Here is an 18,309-nt window from a genome sequence, read left to right as displayed (position 1 = left end):
GCAGTTGACGTGCTGGAAAACAATTTGGTTTTTAATTGGCACTGAGACTCCTCATAAAACACAAACATAAACACTCACCGTCTTAATAACACGAGCTTAAACGATGCCAACAAAAATCCCCTCGAAAAGCAGCTGTTTTACAACACAAAACCAAGCCGAGTTTTTTGTGACGACGAACTACACAAAAATAACTGCCAGTGAGCTAAAATACGTAAGTAAAACAAAATCAGGAACTTGAAGTACCTGAAACAGGAAAGATTCACACAAAACGAAAAGGAGTTAGATGAGTCCATCCGTCCATTTTCTGCACCACTTCGTCGCATCTTGGAGAGAGGCGAAGGAACCAGTACATGAAATATCTTGTATTTTTTCTTCTCAAAAAGTGAATCTTTGGTCTTACCGTCATCCACAAGGCATCAAATTATGAATCTAACTTCACACAACAAAGTTTTTTTCAAATTCAAACATTAGGTTGACTTAAACGTACATCCACTTAAAAATATTAAAAGAAATGCATTAACCGGTAACATCAGGCGCAAGCAAATTAGGTATTTTGTTGAGTATCATCCAATTCTGATCCACACCCCGGCGTAATACTACACAAATGCGCCCTCCACAGGCTGTGAGTGAGCTGCGATCTGTGTGGACGGACGCGGTGCCGTGGCGTCACCGGTCCTCTGGCAATCACCTGATGCGAGCAGGAACAAAACACGGGCAGAGTCGCGGGAGGAGAAAGTGCAAACGTTTGCCTTTGAACTTTCACACGATGTCAGCGTCCACTTGAAAGTCTAACACGAGTCTTTCAGAACTCAAAAGTGACAAAGAGGGCTGCGTCCGAATATCACACCGTGGTAATCAGTCGCGGGCCACGGTTTGATCGCAGGAAGGTCCATTGCGAGACGGGTCATTGTCCTCCCATAACCTCCGGAACTCCCCGACGAAGGGCCGGACCAGACCGGGCTCGTCGGTGACGAGGACGTTCTCGGCGTTGCGCTGCACCGCCGCCAGCGTCCAGTTGAGCGAGCCCGTGATGAGGCGCCGGCCGTCCACCAGGGCGAACTTGTGATGCATGTGCACGTAGCGGCCCACGTTGCGCACGCAGATCCCTGCGGAGGAGGACCGGAGTGAGGGATGGTGCCACTGCGTTGCATTATGGATGAACCGGACCGCCGTGGAAACAATCCGGGTGAATGAACTTGAAACGGAAAAGTGGAGTGGCAATATTGATCCTTGCACACACACACACACACACACACACACACACAAAAAAAACTCATTTTGAGTACAAAGTTTGAAGGCCCTTCCAAATTATGATGCAAACAGTATTTTCCTCTAACGCCCGCGGGCATCATTTTGAAGTCGTCATCCGTCAGAATCCAGTTCAAAGGCCTTTGAACATAGCGCCAGCGAAAAATATTTTATTGAAATACTTCCAGTACACTGAAGACTGGATTCCCCTTGGACTATGATCTTCGCGGATGATATTGTCATCTGCGGTGAAAGCAGGTGGAGGAACAATAAGAAAGATGGAGGCACGCACTGGAAAGGAGAGGAATGAAGATTAGCCAAAGAAAAACTGAATATATGTGCGTGAATGTGAGGGGCGGAGGGGGGGGAGAGTGAAGCTCCAGGGAGAAGAGATGGCGAGGGTGGATGACTTCAAATACTTGGGGTCAACAATACAGAACAATGGACAGTCTGGTAAGGAAGTGAGGAAACGGGTCCAACCGTGGTGGAACAGTTGGCGGAAGGTGTCTGGTGTTCTATGTGACAGAAAAGTTGGCGGAAGGTGTCTGGTGTTCTATGTGACAGAAGAGACTCCGCTAGGATAAAGGGCAAAGTGTAGAAGACAGCGGTGAGGCCGGCCGTGATGTACGGATTAGAGACGGTGGCACTGAAGAAACAACAGGAAGCAGAACTGGAGGTGGCAGAAATGAAGATGTTGAGGTTCTCGCTCGGAGTGAGCAGCTTGGATATGATTAGAAATGAGCTCATTAGCCCATTCATGGGCAGGGTGGCAATTTTTTGCCTTATTGAGATAAAAGTCTCCTAACAGGCCACAATCAAGGAAATACCACTTCTTTTTCATTTATTGTTAAGGGCAAAAAAAAAAAAAAGATGTACCCTCTCGCGGGCAGTGTCCCAAAACTGGGACGGGTATGATACGAGAGTTCTGTGAAGTGGTACATATACTCGAGATGTTTATTAATTAATTCTTATTCTAGAACGACACTTACGCATTAATAATACTGATGGATTAGCATTTTGAAAACAAACTTGGTTGCATACTGACATACTTTGTCCCTTTCTTCTCTCTGAAAACGCTCCATGTGACGGCCATGTTGGGTCAGGAAGGAAAGGGAAATAACTCCGTGCTCACTTTGACCGATGAGTTATCCTCTCCTGATACCAAATTATGGTTTCAGATTAAAACACTTCAATATTTTGATATACTGAAGGATATAATGCGTGAAAATCATGATGTCAAAGTTGGATGTTTTGGAGACGAGGTTCGAGAGAGCAGACTTCGATGGTTTGGACACGTCCAGAGGCGAGAGAGTCTGAGGACGGAGCTGCCAAGCAAAAGAGGGAGAGGAAGACCAAGAAAAGGTTGATGGATGTTGTGAGGGAAGGCACGAGGACAGTGGGGGTTAGTGAGGAAGATCCACGAGATGGGCTTAGATGGAAAAAGATGACACGCTGTGGCGACCCCTCACGGGACAAGCCGAAAGGAAAAGAAGAAGAAGAAGACATTTGCACTTGGCTTTAAAAATATTCTATGGCTCTTTTGGTATTACATTTGAAAATATCTGCCACTTATGGTTCTCTCAGCCTGAAAGGTTCCAAACCCCTGCCTTATATAGCGCTCAAGAACTCTGTGAAAATGTAAAACAGAACCTTCCGGCCTTAGAAAAAAAAATCCCACCAGGAGAGCGCATTGCTGGAAAAGCAATCAGGTAAAATGCGGTGTCGCAGCGCGTCTCCGCCGAGTGTGCGTGGCGAGAGGGCGAACGTGGCAGGCCCTACTTGTCTGGACCAAGAGAGGCCGCAATGCAACTATTTACGACGCTGGACCGAGGCCAGCCGCAGCTCGACTCGGATCGGGCCGATTCAGACGCAGGCGGGCGTCCGCGTGCGAGGGATTTATGTCGTGTCATTGTTATTAGACTGCATTTACCGCAGCGTGTATCGGCAAGTGACTATTACGTATGGGCTGCGTGAATGATTGATTTTCATGTTGATAGACGTGTGCTCATGAATGTTTACGGCGTACTTTGTTTGTTTCCACTCCTCCTTTTCAATGACTTTCAGGTGCGACTCATCAAAATGTATCATAACATTGGAAATACAACGAGCTGCTACTTAACCTTGAAGAGGTCCTTTAACTATCAACTCTCACGTGTACATTGAAAAAAAATTGCCTTGACAAAAACTGCTGTCAAAATATTACATTTAATTTCATTTCACATTTTCCTCCACTTGAGCCTAAAATCGATGCTCAACTGTGGACGTCCCGCTCGTGTTCCTCCAGAGATCAGCAGGAGTGCTGTTGAAAATTGTCTAATTTAACTTCATTTGTCTTTAAACTTGTGATTTAATTCATTTTTAATATCCACTTATTAATCTATCTATGCCAGCGATATAGTGAAAGGGATGACCATTAAATATGCCTCCATTAGATGGCACAATAATGCAACGTTGGAATGAGTCGTGGCTCCGGCAGATAAAAAACGAAAAAAAAAAAAAAAATCCAATTCAGTCCTGTGGCCTTTCCCCTCCTCCATTTTGTATTTTTGCTATGACCCTAAAATGGAATAATTCAAGATCTGTCGTCTTTTATAGTCAAAGTATTAAAAAAAAAAACCAAATCCAATAATCAGTCGATTTTTCATTCTTTGAGTTTAGTTTGCCAATTAAAAATGGAAAGAACGAAGGAAACGTTGATTCTGAAAGGTCAATGAGAGCGCAGAAATGGATTGAAGCTCCGTGGCGTACGGGCTGCTGCCAACGATTGGGCTTTATGAGCATGAAAGCAGCGCGCGGGACAAAGACAAGAATCGACGGCCGGACTGGAGTGCTCAACATCCTCGCAAACACTTGGCCTAATGAAATGTGCCGTCTGCGTTGCCAATTTCCGATTTAAGCGCACGCAGCGGCGGCAATCTCGCAAATACGGAAGGCCGAAAGAGAGAACGGGCGCCAGCGAGCGAGCGGGAGACGAGGCACACGAAGCCTTTCGCGGTGCCAGAGTCCGTTAGGGCGGACGGATGCCGTCGTGCCTCCATTCACCATTGAGGAAACACCGAGGGGAGACTTTTGGCATTGATGCCGCTGGTCCAAGAACTGACTGAGCACCTTCCATTCAGCGGGACATGAGTCATATTTTGCGGGAGACTCTGCCAACACCGCCGTGGAATCACTTCCCCGAGTGCTTGACTTCATTTCCGTTATTTCAAACAGTGGAACCCTCCAAACCTGAAACCTTACAGTTTGCACTTCAAACAAACGAAGTCGGGCGAGACTCGAGCAAATATCGCCAGACATCTTGAACTCCATCCTCAGCACCCGACTACCAATATAGTCACTCTCTTGCCTCTGAACATGTCCAAACCGTTCAAGTCTGCTCTCTCTAACCTCGCCTCCACAAACATCCAACTTTGGCTGTCCCTCTAATGAGCTCATTTCTAATTCTGTCCAACCCGCTCAGTCCTAGCGAGAACTTCAATATCTTCAATTCTGCTTCCTGTTCTCTCTTTAGTGCCACAGTCTCGAATCCGTCCATCGTGGCCGGCCTCACTGCTGTTTTATACACTTTTCCCTTCATCCTAGCGGAGACTCTTCTGTCACATAGAACACCAGACACCTTCTGCCAGCTGTTCCACCCCGCTTGGACCCGTTTCTTCACTTCCTTCTGTATTGTTGACCCCAAGTATTTGAAGTCGTCCACCCTCGCCATCTCTTCTCCCAGGAGGTTCACTCTTCTGCCTGCGCCCCTCACATATATTCTGTTTTACGTCAGCTAATCTTCATTCCTTTCCTTTCCAGTGCGTCCCTCCATCTTTCTAATTGTTCCTCCGCCAGTTCCCCGCTTTCACTGCAGATCACAATATCATCTGCGAACATCATAGTCCAAAGGGATTCCAGTCTAACCTCGTCTGTCAGCCCATCTATTACTACCGCAAACAGGAAGGGGCTCAGCGCGGATCCCTGATGCAGTCCCACCTCCACCTTAATTTCTCCTGTCACACCTACGGCACATGTCACCGCTGCTGCCCTCATACTTGTCCTGTACTATTGTAACATATTTCTCCGCCACACCAGACTTGCGCATGCAGTACCACAGTTCCTCTCTTGGTACTCTGACATCTTAAATTTAATACAACGGTTAATTGCATAGACGAGCAGACGCCGGGGTTGACTGTAACATGACTTAAAAGAGACGTATTGACAATGACGCACTTTTTAAAAAGGTAGACAATGAAATAATTGCGTGCCATTATTTATTATTAAATCCAGAAGTGTGTGACATGTTTACCGATAACTGCCTGTTTTATTTACCCAAAAAATTAATATCGCGATAGTAAATCTTCAGCAACAACAAGTTGCATATTTGATTTCATGAAACAATTTGCACAAAAGCTACACGATAAATCATGATCATAAACGTCATCTTTTAATTCGCGAGTTGTGAGCTGATCCAGATTTGTTTTGCGGCTCGTTTTCACGTCAAGAAGTTGAGGTCCGACACTTTTCCTCTTCTCGACACTTCCTCTGATGACCGCTTCATGTTTTCCACGCCGGCAGTGGTGCCCGCCTCATGTTGATTAATTAGTCCGTTTAATTCGTATTCCAAGAACGCAACGTTGATCAGAGTAACGTGTTTGGATTAACGCTGGCACACACAATGTATTCTTGCTCTAAGATTGACTGGGATTTCGTTCTCCGAGTCATTTTGAGGAAATACGACTTGTGTTCAATTAAACACACCCAGATTTCACAGCGAGTTCATTTGTGAGGAAGTCATTATTATTTGAATATTCATAGTTTGTGTTACATTTTTGTATGGGGAGCTGTGAGATGTCGGGTGTCAAGACTAAATAAAGGTCAGGAGACGAAATTGATACAACACAACGACAAAAAACATCCGCCCTGGATTTTCCCCGTTATCTGTAATCTGTGCAGCCAACGAAATCCAATGCAGTTTTGCTTACCTTGCATTCAGCCCAAATTGGCCAATTTTAACACACTTAAAGGAAGCACACATACAGATCAATCATGTTATATTTTAGAGAGATTGCAATTCATTCACTTTCATCTCCCATGAGAAATTGTGTTAAATTGTAAATTTCTAAATTACAATAGAAATGATCAACAGTAAACTTCCAACAACTTGGAAGTCAGCCAGGGGGCGCAGAACAGCTTATGTTCTACTTCAGAGGTTCGACTCTGCATAAAGTATGTGTCACGAACCTCCGGTCCGGGGGGCGGACCCAAATGCAGGACTTCGAGGCAGAGGCATAGTGTTCAATGTGGTTTATTCCGGAAATTGGTCACACACGGTGTAGCAGTCCGACAAGGCGCAGGCACAGAAACCCTAGGCTAGGCGGGATCCAAAAGACATACACCAAGGTCCGATGACTATGGGGCAAACTATCGAACTCAACAGGACAGGATCAAACAAAAGGGCACAGAATCGCTGTGACTAGAGTCACTCTAACCTACGCGTAAAAGCGGAAAGTCCCAAAGGCAGTGAATGCAACTCACTCACGCAAGGCAACGAACTGGCAAATGCCAGTGACGAAAACTCCAACTTAAATGCCCGTCTCGCCCCGCTCATGACGGTGTGTAGTGCAAAGACTTTTTATCATAAACATGAAATCTCGGGGATTTGGTTTGTGACACACTGTCAATGTGACATTTCGTGGCACAGGAATGGCTTTTGGTCCACTTATTCAAAAACGTTGAATCAAAATTGCAATAGTGTACAGATAGGATATGGATAGATTTGAGTATAAATAATTTGTTTTAGAAGTCTTGGATGTGAGGAGATGTTGTATGTTTAATTCAACAGACTTCGAATGGGATTTTGGGACCGCAGCTCCCTTCAGTCCTTTGTGTTGGGCAAATAAACATTGCTCTGGAGAGATTGATAGTATCAAAGTTCTGACGTAATCGCCAAGTGATTCTGAAAATTCCCAAACAGAAATTGCACTTACCGGCCTCGCGGAGGGGTCCGATCTGGGAGCCAGTGATGACCGAGTAGTCCTTGTCAACCAGGACCCTGACGGTTACCTTCTTTCTGTACAGGTGCAAAATAGCCCTGCTCAGGTCCATGTTGGAAAACGAAAACAAGCACAAGTCCAGAGAGGAGCGAGCTGACAGGATGAAGCGCAGAAGACGAGTGAAGGACGTTTCGACGCCGTGAGGCAACGGGCAGCAACAGGAGCTGAAAGCAAAGAAAAATCAAAACTGTTCCACGCTGTTATATTTTTCAAACGAACTGCAAGTTTTGTAAAGACGAAATCTTTCAAATTCATTCTGATAGTTGTTCACATCTTATTTTCAACCACAGCAAACATTTGGTCGAGGTTCTCGCTGCCAGTGAACTCAACCAGTTAAATCACAGGGTTCACTTACTTCCTCCTCCCTGCAAATGTTCATGTTATTGTCAATAAAATTATGAAAACGTATAATTGTCTGCGCAGCATTAGCTTCAACGATCTCTTTATTCATTTTTCATTTGTATAACGGCGGGATCAAATGCTGTCGTGACACACACAGGACAAGACCCACGGGTTGCCGGTTTGACACCTTTCCTCGAGCAAATACTGCGCAAAAACTGCAACATTGCAGTGTTAAGAATGCGGCAACCAAGGTTACATTTCTGGAAGGTGCCGTCACACGGAGACGGCCAAACAATTCCAAGTCTCAGCGGATGGCAGATTTCTTTCTAACGTTCGCCCGTCACCGCTTCTATTCCTCAAGGACGTCGTGCCGGCTGCAAAGACATCGCTTGTGCCGCGAACGCGTTTATTAAAAAACACAAAAGCCGCACTGAAGACAAAGCTCCTCCGCCACTGTTTTGCCGCGAATCACCGCAGCTTCACGACGCTCGACACAATGAGGAACTCACTGGGGGGGAGCGGGAGAGAAGATGTGCTGCGTGCAGACCACCTCGGAGGGAAAGAAGAGGACCTCGTTCAGAATTATCGGCGGTCTGAGGTGACGCAGGAGCCTCCACAGCAGCTCCACGCTGAGGGAGAAAGCCACGGCTCCCAGGCCCACCACCTTCGCCGTCCACATCACCGACATCCCCGCTGTGGCGACACAATGCTCGCATTACTGCACTTATCAAAATGGCCTCCGCGGGGATAGGCGGCATGCCAGCGGTTAATCAGCAGGTGTGTTGTTCCCTTGAATGAATACTGAATACCTGCAGGAAAAAAAAAATGCTGCCACTTGGGGACTTTTTTTTTTTTTTTTACCTTGACTATGATTATAAACAGCCTGGAGACAAAAGGGGGGGGGGTCTGCATTCTTTAAACTGGCCCACCAAGCAGTTGCAAGATCAAGAGTCCCCTTATACTTCGTTTAATTCATTTTTACTAACATTGGTTCATTAAATTGTGTTCTTTTATTATGGTGTCATTTTTGTAATTAATTGGTGAAATTGTTATTTGGTGTGAATAAAAAAAAATCTGGGACAATATCACAAAAAAAAAAAGTGTTTTTAAAAAATTAAAAAAAAAAAAAATCCATCCATCCATTTTCTTTACCGCTTATCCTCACGAGGGTCGCGGGGAGTGCCGGAGCCTATCCCAGCTGTCAACAGGCAGGAGGCGGGGTACACAATGAAGTGGTCGCCAGCCAATCGCAGGGCAACTAGAGAGAAACAGTTGCACTCACAATCACACCTAGGGGCAATTTCCAGTGTCCAATTAATGTTGCATTTTTTTGGGATGTAGGAGTAAACGGGGAGAACATGCAAACTCCACATAGGCGGGCCCGGTTGTGACGGTCTGAGCGCTCCCCCGTGCTGAAAAGTCTCCTTGTGATGAATGCGCATGCGTTACTAAAAGGGGAACTCTGGGTACGTACCAGACGCTCACAGGGAAACCCCGCAGTCTCATAGTTCCCCTTCTTCTACATAGAGGGAGTTAACATACGTTATAACCTACCCCTATAAGTTTACAAAATATCCGCGCATGGGCATTAATCACAAGAAGACTTTGCAGCACCGGGAGCGCTCAGACCGTCACACCGGGATTGAACCCCGGTCCTCAGAACTGTGAGGCCAACGCTTTACCAGCTGCCGCCATCTTGTCAAAAAATAATTTGTGGAATTTAAAGGCCTACCCAAATTAACACCTATGTTGATGAGTAAATATAAACCCTAATATGAGGAAATTTACACATACAAAAAGATTTAGTTTTTTTTTTTTTTTTTAAGTTTGTGATGTTTGAGGTTTATGGGATGTAATAAAACAAGCAATGGTTATTGTTTTCCAGTAGGCCTACAACCATATGTCTCAGTGTACAGTGAAGAGATGTTTTTGTAACTTTTGGTCACGTTTCACAGACTATTAATTTTTAAAGTTTTTTAGACACAGTGGCGTCGTCATTAAATAAACCAAACGTTGGATAGGAAGTCACGTTTGAAAAAGCCAACACATAAAACAAAAATCGGACAATTTGCAATTAAAATAAGCGGACATTAGCCCTAGCCTCGCTTGAACGTGTTTTTGGCTAGCTATCGTGTTAACTTCACCTGCCCTATGTTATGCAAAGCAAGCTTGTTATAAAAGTAACATTCATTTATCAACACGTTAATTATGTCGCTAAAGCGTCCGGACCCACAAATAATAAACGGTATAGTTTAAAGTTGAGACCTACTGTATTTATGTCAAACCGGCATCGACACACGCGGCAAAGCCGTCGCGTCGCTGCTTACTCATTTGACGGACACGTGTACGAGCCAATGAAGGGCCCTGAATCGACTCGACTCTCGTCCAATCATTTAACAGCAAACGGCGCAAATGCGGAAGTTGGTTTTCTTTGGAGCGCAACGTGCGTCGCCAGCAAAGGTAAACAAGAGCAAACTTTGATCTCCGTATGTTGTTTTCAATCGCTGCGCTGCACGCAGATGTGTCTTTTTAAACCCTATTCGACGATTAGTTTGCAATCGTAAATTGTGTGTAATTTTTTTTTCGTCGTAATTGTTCTCCGGGGGATGAGTAACAAACATGCTAATGTTAGCGTGTTGACTTAGTGGTGAGTTTGTGACACATCGACAGTGCAACGTGTTGCGTTCAAGTCCCCCATTGTTTTGTTGATCCTGTACGTCGTATAACAGCCACAAAAGTTTTTTTTTTTTTTTTTTTTTTTGGGAGCGATGGGTCGCCGCAAGTCCAAACGGAAACCTCCTCCAAAGAAGAAGATGACCGGGGATCTGGCAACTCAGTTTACCTGCCCCTTCTGCAATCACGAGAAGTCATGTGATGTCAAAATGTAAATGATTTCTTTTTTTTTTTTTTTAGTTAAACGTTCCTTTTACTAGTTGTTGCTAACGTTTCTTTCTATCAATTTCAAGGGAGAGGACGAGAAATACTGGAATAATATCTTGTACAGTCTGTTTGGAGGAGTTCCAGACGCCCATTACTTGTATCCTTCTTTGTGCTACAAGATTTAGTCACTTACAAACACCCATGCATGCGTATTAATAAATAGCTTCCAATCATGATCAATATTTGCCCGTCTGCCACGTTGCAGGCCCAAATCGGGGGGTATAAGTTCGGCTTTAAACGAAAACACTAGTCGAGTGACTTTATTTTAACTCGTAAAACTGATGTCAACATCAATTATGTTGTTAATTTTCATTCCTATGAGGCGGTTTGAAGAAAAAGATGTGTGAAAGTTGTTGTTCATGAGCCCAATAAATGGTGATAATGGCAGCTCCAGCCTATCACACGTCTGGTGCATCCTGGAGAATTTTGCAAAAGATGCGTGATCGCCATCTTGTAACTTGGTGACATGATGGAAAAATGTACGGGAATCAGTTTGAGCGTTTATTTGGTATCCAGCTCATGATGCATTAGCGGTCGTCCCTCGCCAGATCGTGCTTTACTTTTCGTGGTGCAAGTGTATTGCAGTGATATACGTGTATTTTTTTTTTTTTTCCTGGACCATAACTGCAGGGCAATAAGTGTGAACCGGGAGGAAAAAGTGCATAAAACACACAGGATATCTTAAATTTGTGATGTTGTCGCACTTAAAATGGAAAATGTAATGTCTCCTGCAAAGCAGAACCAACACAGCTTGACGTCTTCAGTCGGGCTGCCACAAATGATTATTTTGATAATCGATGAGTCGCCGATTATCGAGTCATTGGATCATTTGTAAATTCCAGTTTGTCGCAGCTGCTCCTTTACAACCACATTAAAGTGTTTATGTGCTAAAGGTAATTACGAAAATTGAACTTGTGATAAACTTTTCATCTTGAACCAGCATTCCTCACATCTTTATGTATGATAGTGCAGATTAAAACCAAGGCGACACTCGGGCCTTTAACATTCTTAGCTGTACAGCGCTTAAAACTGTGCACAATTGTGCACAATCACAACAAAAACACTGGAAATAACCTTTCATAGGTTGGACATATTTGAGGTTCTTCTTTTCAAATGTTCTGCATTAAGAGCACATCCTCTGACAAAAAAAAAAAAAAAGTAAACCTTGTGAAAACCAGTTGAGAAATTAGCAAAATCGGACTTTTCAATACACATGCATTGATTTTGTTGGGAATGTTGCCCCTGCCAAAATGGCCACCACATAAGCACATTCTCTTTTGTGCAGTTAGCTTAAAGCTAATGTTGAGTTTTCAGGCTTTAAGCAGTTACGTCACTGCTGTTGGTCATGTTTGCAACAAACGAGCTAAATCGCTTAGCGAGATAGATGATTGTCCATCTTGGTCATAAATTGAATTTACCACAATTTCCTTTTTAGATGCGCCGTCACAAAAGGCAAGTTGTGTCTCTTTGGTTTTGCATTGCCTTCTTCTTTCGTATTCTTGGTGAAATGCTTACATTTTTGGGCTCTGTCGCTAAAGCCGATTCGCCGTAGTCCTTCCGATTATGTCGCGGCTGACCCGGGGAAATGACCCGCGCTTCGAAGCCGGAAGGTGGCCAGCAGTGAGTGTGCGTTAAATATTAGGTCACAGCCATCAAACCTGAGGCTCGCGGGCCATATCTGGCCCGCCACATGATTTTATGTGGCCCACGAAGCCAAATCTAGAGTGTCAATTTCCATGATTCTTGTAAAAAAAAAAAAAATCTGTACCAAAATTTCAAATTGTCATATATCATAAATGATAAAGTTGAGATATTTAAAGCGATTTTGTGTTACCAAAGGGAATAGTTCAAAAACACATTACCTTTGATTTCTGATTCCAAAAGTAGTTCATAAATTGATGTAAATATGATAAGATGGCTAAATATTTGTGTTTCACAGTCATAACGTCCCTCTGAGGGGAAACCGGAACAACAATATGCCCCGTGAGAAAAATGAGTTTTACACCCCTGTATTAGGAGTACAGTTTTGGAATTTGTGGCCTACTATGTAACAATATTTTTTTGTCAATCAGTATAGCGGCACTTGTCTGTTGAAAAATGCGTATCGAGCTCGTGCACCGACGTCATAAAGTCACGTGACTTTTGTTTACGTCGCCATATTGCCGGTCGAGCTAAGCATTGCTCAATGCTAAGTCGGTTGGCGGCGACACGAAAATACATCTTGGAGCACGACGTCCAGAGTCTTGTCCGATTCCGTGAGACATTTAGAAGATGAAAATAAACGACGGTACGTGGAAAAATTAGATAAACTTGGCATAGAGGACCCACATATAATGCCGAAATCGATGTTTTCGCCAATAAGAAATTGGACTTTTAATTTGCTTCAGCTTGTCTTGGACAACCTGATCCACGCATGGATCTGGTGAGTAAGTCGTCGAGATTTACACGGAAATGTTTGAAAGCGTATAAAAGTCTGGACGCATACGAATACTTTGTTGGTGGATCTGTTCTCATCGGGAATCAATCCCACGTAGTGACGGTTTTGACGGCTCGTGAACGCGGAAGCGTGTTCGGCCACACGTTAAACTTTGCCGGAATCCATCGATCTTTTCAGCCACTATTCAATACAAATACCAATATTGAAATAAATGACCCCTGGTTTTACCCAAACTCACATTCATTAACTGTGATTGAAAAAACAGAGGACTGAGTCGTCTCCACGGAAGCGATTGCGACCGCACGTTAACCTCTGTAAACGTCTCTGCAACAGACGGTTTATTTCATTTTTTTTTTTCCAAAACGCATTGTTCCCAAATGAGCCAGTTTGGCATTATAAATACTTTTTGTTCATTTGAGATTGAGAAGAATCACGTTTAAATGGCGAAACCGATCGATACTTTCTGGATGATCTCTTTGAAGATCTGTCTCGTCTGTCGTGACGACCAACTGCGCAACGGGTCTCGGGTACTGTAAATATTCTCCTCCGGTTCCACGTCTCCCACAATGTGGAGCGGCTCTGTTGGACCGCCAATATGGCGCCGTGAAAATGGCGACGTCACGTGCGCGAGCTCTATACGGCTTGGAGTTGTGCTGCGGTTCATCCGAAGACCACGCCCGCTTTCCCGCCCCAGTATGAAGGTCATTTACGTCACTGCTGTCAGCTGTACGTCATTTGCACCAACAGTCCCGGGAGCGTTCCAAACTCCGTGGCGAACGCGAGGATTGTTGGCTCGGGGGCCGGGTGCTTTATGCTAACGGAAAATTAGCACCGGATGGACTGTGAAACTCGTGCTCGGGCGTTGTGTTGCAAAAGAATGCGCACTTGCGCTCGGTCCCGTCACGTCCCTTAACGATAAGCTCGGGACACTTCCATTAGCTTCACCACAGCGTCCATTTACTGGAAGCTTTCAGCGTAATCTTCCTGGCCCGGCCGTTTAAGCGCTGATTTATTGGCACGTCACGACCGCGTGCGCTTTTGGGTCTTTGGAGCGATCCAAATTGAGGATTTGGCGCCCGCCTCCTACGCGCTCAGACGGCCGACGTAGCGTCGGAGGTTATCGACGGCGCGGCGCCGGCGGGTCACGTGGCGCGCCGCGGCCGACGGAAAGCTGGGGGAAGGCGCGGAAACGCCGACAAAGGTCTTAAAAGGCGAGTTATTAATGAGTGTTTTTGTGAGAACAGAAAGACATTTATTAAGGAGGCTCGTTGGACGCGGGCCAAAGTGGGCCCCGTGATGAGCTGATGTCAGCGCTTTTGCTACCATTACATTTAGCGCCCTCAAAATTTATGACTTCATTCATTTACGGCTTTAATTCATAAAAGCTTTTTTTTTTTTTTTTTTTTGTACCTGTACATTTATGGCGTTATTCTCATAAAAATGCAATGTTTCTTCTTGTAATGTTATTACTTTCTTCTTGTGGTGTTATCGTGATTACGTTAAAAAAATTTTAAACTATTTTGCCTGACATTAAGCATCAAATTTTAAGGTTTGAATTTTATACGACAACTTTTTACTTGATGAGTAAGATGAGATTTTGGCTTTGCCACGATTTGTTCGAAATTATGTTTTCAAGTCACTTCTGCAGCTTTATTGTTATAAAAGTGTTACGATATTGTTTTAAAATTGAAATTGTTTTTCCTCAAACGATGTTTGAAAATTTTTAAAAATGTAAAAAAGATTTTTTTTTTCTGACATAATTGTGATAAGACTGATGGTGTTTGTCACGTTTTACTTATTGATTTCCAAATGACGTGACGCAACCGAGGCTTTCCTTAACCCTGTCCTGTCCAGATCTGTCGGAACCGGTGGACGTGTACAGTGATTGGATCGACGCCTGCGAATCGGCCAATCAGTAGTCCCCGGAGGTGGAGCCAGACGACATTTAAGCGATGGCCGACCTTTTCCGCCCGATCAAACTTTCGACTGCGGATTTATTTCTTCTTTTTTTTTTTTCCCCCCCTCCCTGCTTCTTTTTAAAATTGTTTTCGCTTTAACGTTAACGGTACAAATGTATTAAAAATGACCGCCTGCAAGAATCCCGAGCATTAAAGATGTCGCCGTGCGCTTATGAGTCTGGACAGAAACGACCGTCGCGGACCACTTTATTAGGAACACCTGGGCGAGCTGAGGTCCATTCGATTTGGTCACATGACATGTCTATTGAGCGGTTAACATTTCTGCCTCGGGATTCAAACCTCACACGCTTCCCCTCTGGCATAAATCCATATTCCACGTAATTTTACGTAGCTGCACTTCCACATTACTGAAAACCAAAAAGAAACATTGTTTGGAAAAACAGAAAATAATGGCTACTTTGGTCACTTATACAATTACTCATTTTTAGGCACAGGTATTAAACTCGAGGCCCGGGGGCCAGATGGGACCCGCCACATCATTCTACATAGCCCAAAAAGCAAATCGTGGGGGAAAATAAATTTTCTCCTCAAATACCAGTTACAAATTGTCTTCACTTTGAAACAATATCATCATATATTGTTCGATTCGATTTAGGCGGCACGTTGGATCAGCTCTGGCCTCACAGTTCTGAGGACCCAGGTTCGATCCCGGATCCACCTGTGTGGAGTTTGCATGTTCTCCCCGTGCCTGCGTGGGTTTTCTCCGGGCACTCCGATTTCCTTCCACATCCCAAAAACATGCAACAATAATTGGACACACTCAATTGCCCCTAGGTGTGATTGTCAGTGCGGGTGTTTGTCTCAATGTGCCCTGCGATTGGCCGGCAACCAGTTCAGGGTGTACCTCGCCTCCTGCCCGTTCACAGCTAGGATAGGCTCCAGCACTCCCCGCGACCCTTGTGAGGATAAGCGGCAAAGAAAATGGATGGATGTTTCAATTGACTTAAAAACTCACAGATATTTGACTTCAAAAGTCGTCACTGACAATGAATGAGTTTTAAATTCTGCAACGTGCGCTTACGGCGTCACAACGTATCATCATTCCGATATTTCGCTGCGGTTATTGATTGTCTGCCGATTGAGAGTCAAACATCATGTCCAATAAATAATAACTGATTCCCTGCCCTCGTGGTCTTGCGAATGATGCCGCAGCATCGGGTCATCTCACCGGGAAATTCTTTTGCTTGCTGAAAAGGTTACGCGTCATGACTAAATATGTACAATACACTGTGAATTATTATTATTTTTTTTTAATGTGCGTTTGTTTTCTATGCAACTAAACGTGTTGTATGAATAAACACGCAGACTGTAGTTGTCCTGGATGATTGTCAAAACAGAAGCAATAATAAATGTTTGAAGCAGGTGATGGATGTTTGTCGTATTTTCATTTTTAATGTAGCAAACGAGAGAGTTTTAGTGCATACCGCACAATGGGGAAAATTGAACAACTGTCGACGTCCAATATGGAAATCTGAAAAATAAAATGAAATAATGACAAGTTTTTCTTCAGACTTGTGAAAATTTTCAAGACGAAAACCCCTAATTCTCAGTGCTTGAAATATTTTTTTGTACTTCAGTCCTTTTTGGTTTAGTTGTATCAATTGTTTTGCTTATTAATTGATCTCTGATGAGTGACTGAAGTGCAGCACACTGAACATTTACTTCCCACGGTCTGGTTCAAATCACTTATATACATATGGATGTATACATATGTATATCCATTTTCTAAGCCGCTTATCCTCACAAGGGTCACACGAGTGCTGGATCCTATCCCAGCTGTCAAAGGGCAGGAGGCAGGGAACACCCTGAACTGGTCACCAGCCACCAATCGCAGTGCACATAAAGACAAACAGCCACACTCACAATCACACCTATGGGCAATTAAGAGCGTCCAATTAACGTTGCACATTTTTGGGATGTGGGAGGAAACCGGAGTGCCCGGAGAAAAAGCCACGTAGGCACGGGGAGGACATGCAAACTCCACACAGGCGGGGCCGGGATCGAACCCAGGACCTCAGAACTGTGAGGCCAACGCTTTCCAGATGTGGTACCGCGCCGCCAACTATCAAGTCATCCAGCAACTTTCGGTGATGTTATTGGAGACCGAGATTTACTCCTCCGTTTGCATGAATCGGACTTTATTCCCCACAAGAGAGCCAAAATCCATACAGATTCCAATGCAATTAACTAAATATACAAATATGGAAAAATGTAGCACACCGTTAGAGGAGCTGATAATCTTAATGAGCATGGTGTCACGAATGGCTTGGATGAAAAAGGACTAAAAATGGTGTGTATTTTTATTCTTTATCCTCTTTATTTTCCTGTCATACTTTCAAGTTATTACGATGCAGCAGATCTCTAGTGATGCGGAATTCTGGAATGTTCTGAGGAGTGCCAATATGAGGACACGAAAGACCGTCAACGGGGCTTCTTCCCACCGCACCGCTGCTTGGGACAAGTACACGGACGCATTCTGCCTTTCGTCTTTGGACATTTCTGGAATGTTCGCTGGAAAGAACATGGGCCCGTTTGGGAACATTCGTTCAACGTCGGTGACTATTCGCCGTTTGTCTTTGAACTTGGATTTTGTGTTAGTTGTTTTATCGTGTGTGATTACGTTGCTTTGTCACATTTTGCTGGTTTGAGCAAATGGGGTTTTAGTCTAAATTCCATCCATTCATCCATTTTCTACCGCTTTTCTGGTTCGGGTCGCAGGGGAAGTAGCTTCAGCAGGGATAGCCAGACTTCCCTTACCCCAGCCACTTCTTCCGGAGGGATCCCGAGGCGTTCCCAGGCCAGCCGAGAGACATAAGTCTCTCCAGCGTGTCCTGGGTTGTCCCCGGGGTCTCTTTCCGGTGGAACGTGCCCGGAACCTCTCACCAGGGAGGCATCCGGATCAGATGCCCCAGCCACCTCATCTGGCTCCTCTCGATGCCGAGGAGTAGCGGCTCGACACTGAGCCCCTCCCGGATGACCGAGCTTCTCACCCGTTCTCTAAGGGAGAGCCCGGAGACCCTGCGGAGGAAACTCATTTCGGGATCTTGTTCTTTTGGTCCCGACCCATAGCTCGTGCCCATAAGTGAGGGTAGGAATGTAGATCGACTGGTAAATTGAGAGCCTCGCCTTTGGATTTAGCTCCCTTTTTACCACAACGGACCGGTACAAAGTCCGCATCACTGCAGACGCTGCACTGATCCGTCTGTCGATTCTTCCCTCACTCGTGAACAGGACCCAAAGATACTTGAACTCTTCCACTTGGGGCAGGACCTCATCGCCAACCCGTAGAGGGCACGCCACCCTTTTCCAACTGAGGACTGATTCTCAT

General features: G+C 44.7%; 2 protein-coding genes across 4 annotated transcripts; one reads left to right on the top strand and one right to left on the bottom strand.

Moving 5' to 3' along the window:
• Positions 1-13: 13 nt before the first annotated feature.
• On the bottom strand, positions 14-9,988 carry pld6 (phospholipase D family, member 6). Its single transcript, XM_061830355.1, has 4 exons — positions 9,895-9,988; positions 8,135-8,318; positions 7,218-7,447; positions 14-1,106 (listed from the first exon to the last, which is right to left on the bottom strand). Exons 2-4 carry the CDS (start codon positions 8,311-8,313, stop codon positions 856-858), a joined length of 660 nt encoding a protein of 219 aa, XP_061686339.1. The 5' UTR covers positions 8,314-8,318; positions 9,895-9,988; the 3' UTR covers positions 14-855.
• On the top strand, positions 9,946-16,634 carry LOC133506324 (transcription elongation factor 1 homolog). Of its 3 annotated transcripts, none has more exons than XM_061830356.1 (4): positions 9,946-10,085; positions 10,392-10,509; positions 10,592-10,662; positions 14,857-16,634. In XM_061830356.1, the coding sequence occupies exons 1-4, from the start codon at positions 9,980-9,982 to the stop codon at positions 14,919-14,921; spliced, it is 360 nt and encodes a 119-aa protein (XP_061686340.1). In that variant the 5' UTR covers positions 9,946-9,979; the 3' UTR covers positions 14,922-16,634. The 3 variants fall into 3 exon arrangements, with proteins under 3 accessions (XP_061686340.1, XP_061686341.1, XP_061686342.1); XM_061830357.1 differs by having other exon boundaries at positions 10,055-10,086; positions 10,389-10,509; positions 14,857-16,633; XM_061830358.1 differs by lacking the exon at positions 9,946-10,085 and adding an exon at positions 10,094-10,272 and having other exon boundaries at positions 14,857-16,633.
• The last annotated feature ends 1,675 nt before the right edge of the window (positions 16,635-18,309 follow it).

This window comes from Syngnathoides biaculeatus, chromosome 9, assembly GCF_019802595.1.
Source record: "Syngnathoides biaculeatus isolate LvHL_M chromosome 9, ASM1980259v1, whole genome shotgun sequence".
NCBI classification, from domain to species: domain Eukaryota; kingdom Metazoa; phylum Chordata; class Actinopteri; order Syngnathiformes; family Syngnathidae; genus Syngnathoides; species Syngnathoides biaculeatus.
Note: the sequence above shows the minus strand (reverse complement) of the source record. Positions and strands in the feature narration are given on the sequence as shown.

What these genes read in the sequence shown, in the direction of transcription:
- pld6 (XM_061830355.1), bottom strand. Translation starts at nt 8,313, where the DNA reads ATGTCGGTGATGTGGACGGCGAAGGTGGTGGGCCTGGGAGCCGTGGCT. An exon ending in TTCTCTCCCGCTCCCCCCCA is followed by an intron (nt 7,448 to 8,134) that starts GTGAGTTCCTCA and finishes CTTTGCTTTCAG; the next exon opens with CTCCTGTTGCTGCCCGTTGC. An exon ending in CGGACCCCTCCGCGAGGCCG is followed by an intron (nt 1,107 to 7,217) that starts GTAAGTGCAATT and finishes CCTCCTCCGCAG; the next exon opens with GGATCTGCGTGCGCAACGTG.
- LOC133506324 (XM_061830356.1), top strand. Translation starts at nt 9,980, where the DNA reads ATGAAGGGCCCTGAATCGACTCGACTCTCGTCCAATCATTTAACAGCA. An exon ending in AAGTCATGTGATGTCAAAAT is followed by an intron (nt 10,510 to 10,591) that starts GTAAATGATTTC and finishes ATCAATTTCAAG; the next exon opens with GGAGAGGACGAGAAATACTG. An exon ending in GTTCCAGACGCCCATTACTT is followed by an intron (nt 10,663 to 14,856) that starts GTATCCTTCTTT and finishes TGTCCTGTCCAG; the next exon opens with ATCTGTCGGAACCGGTGGAC.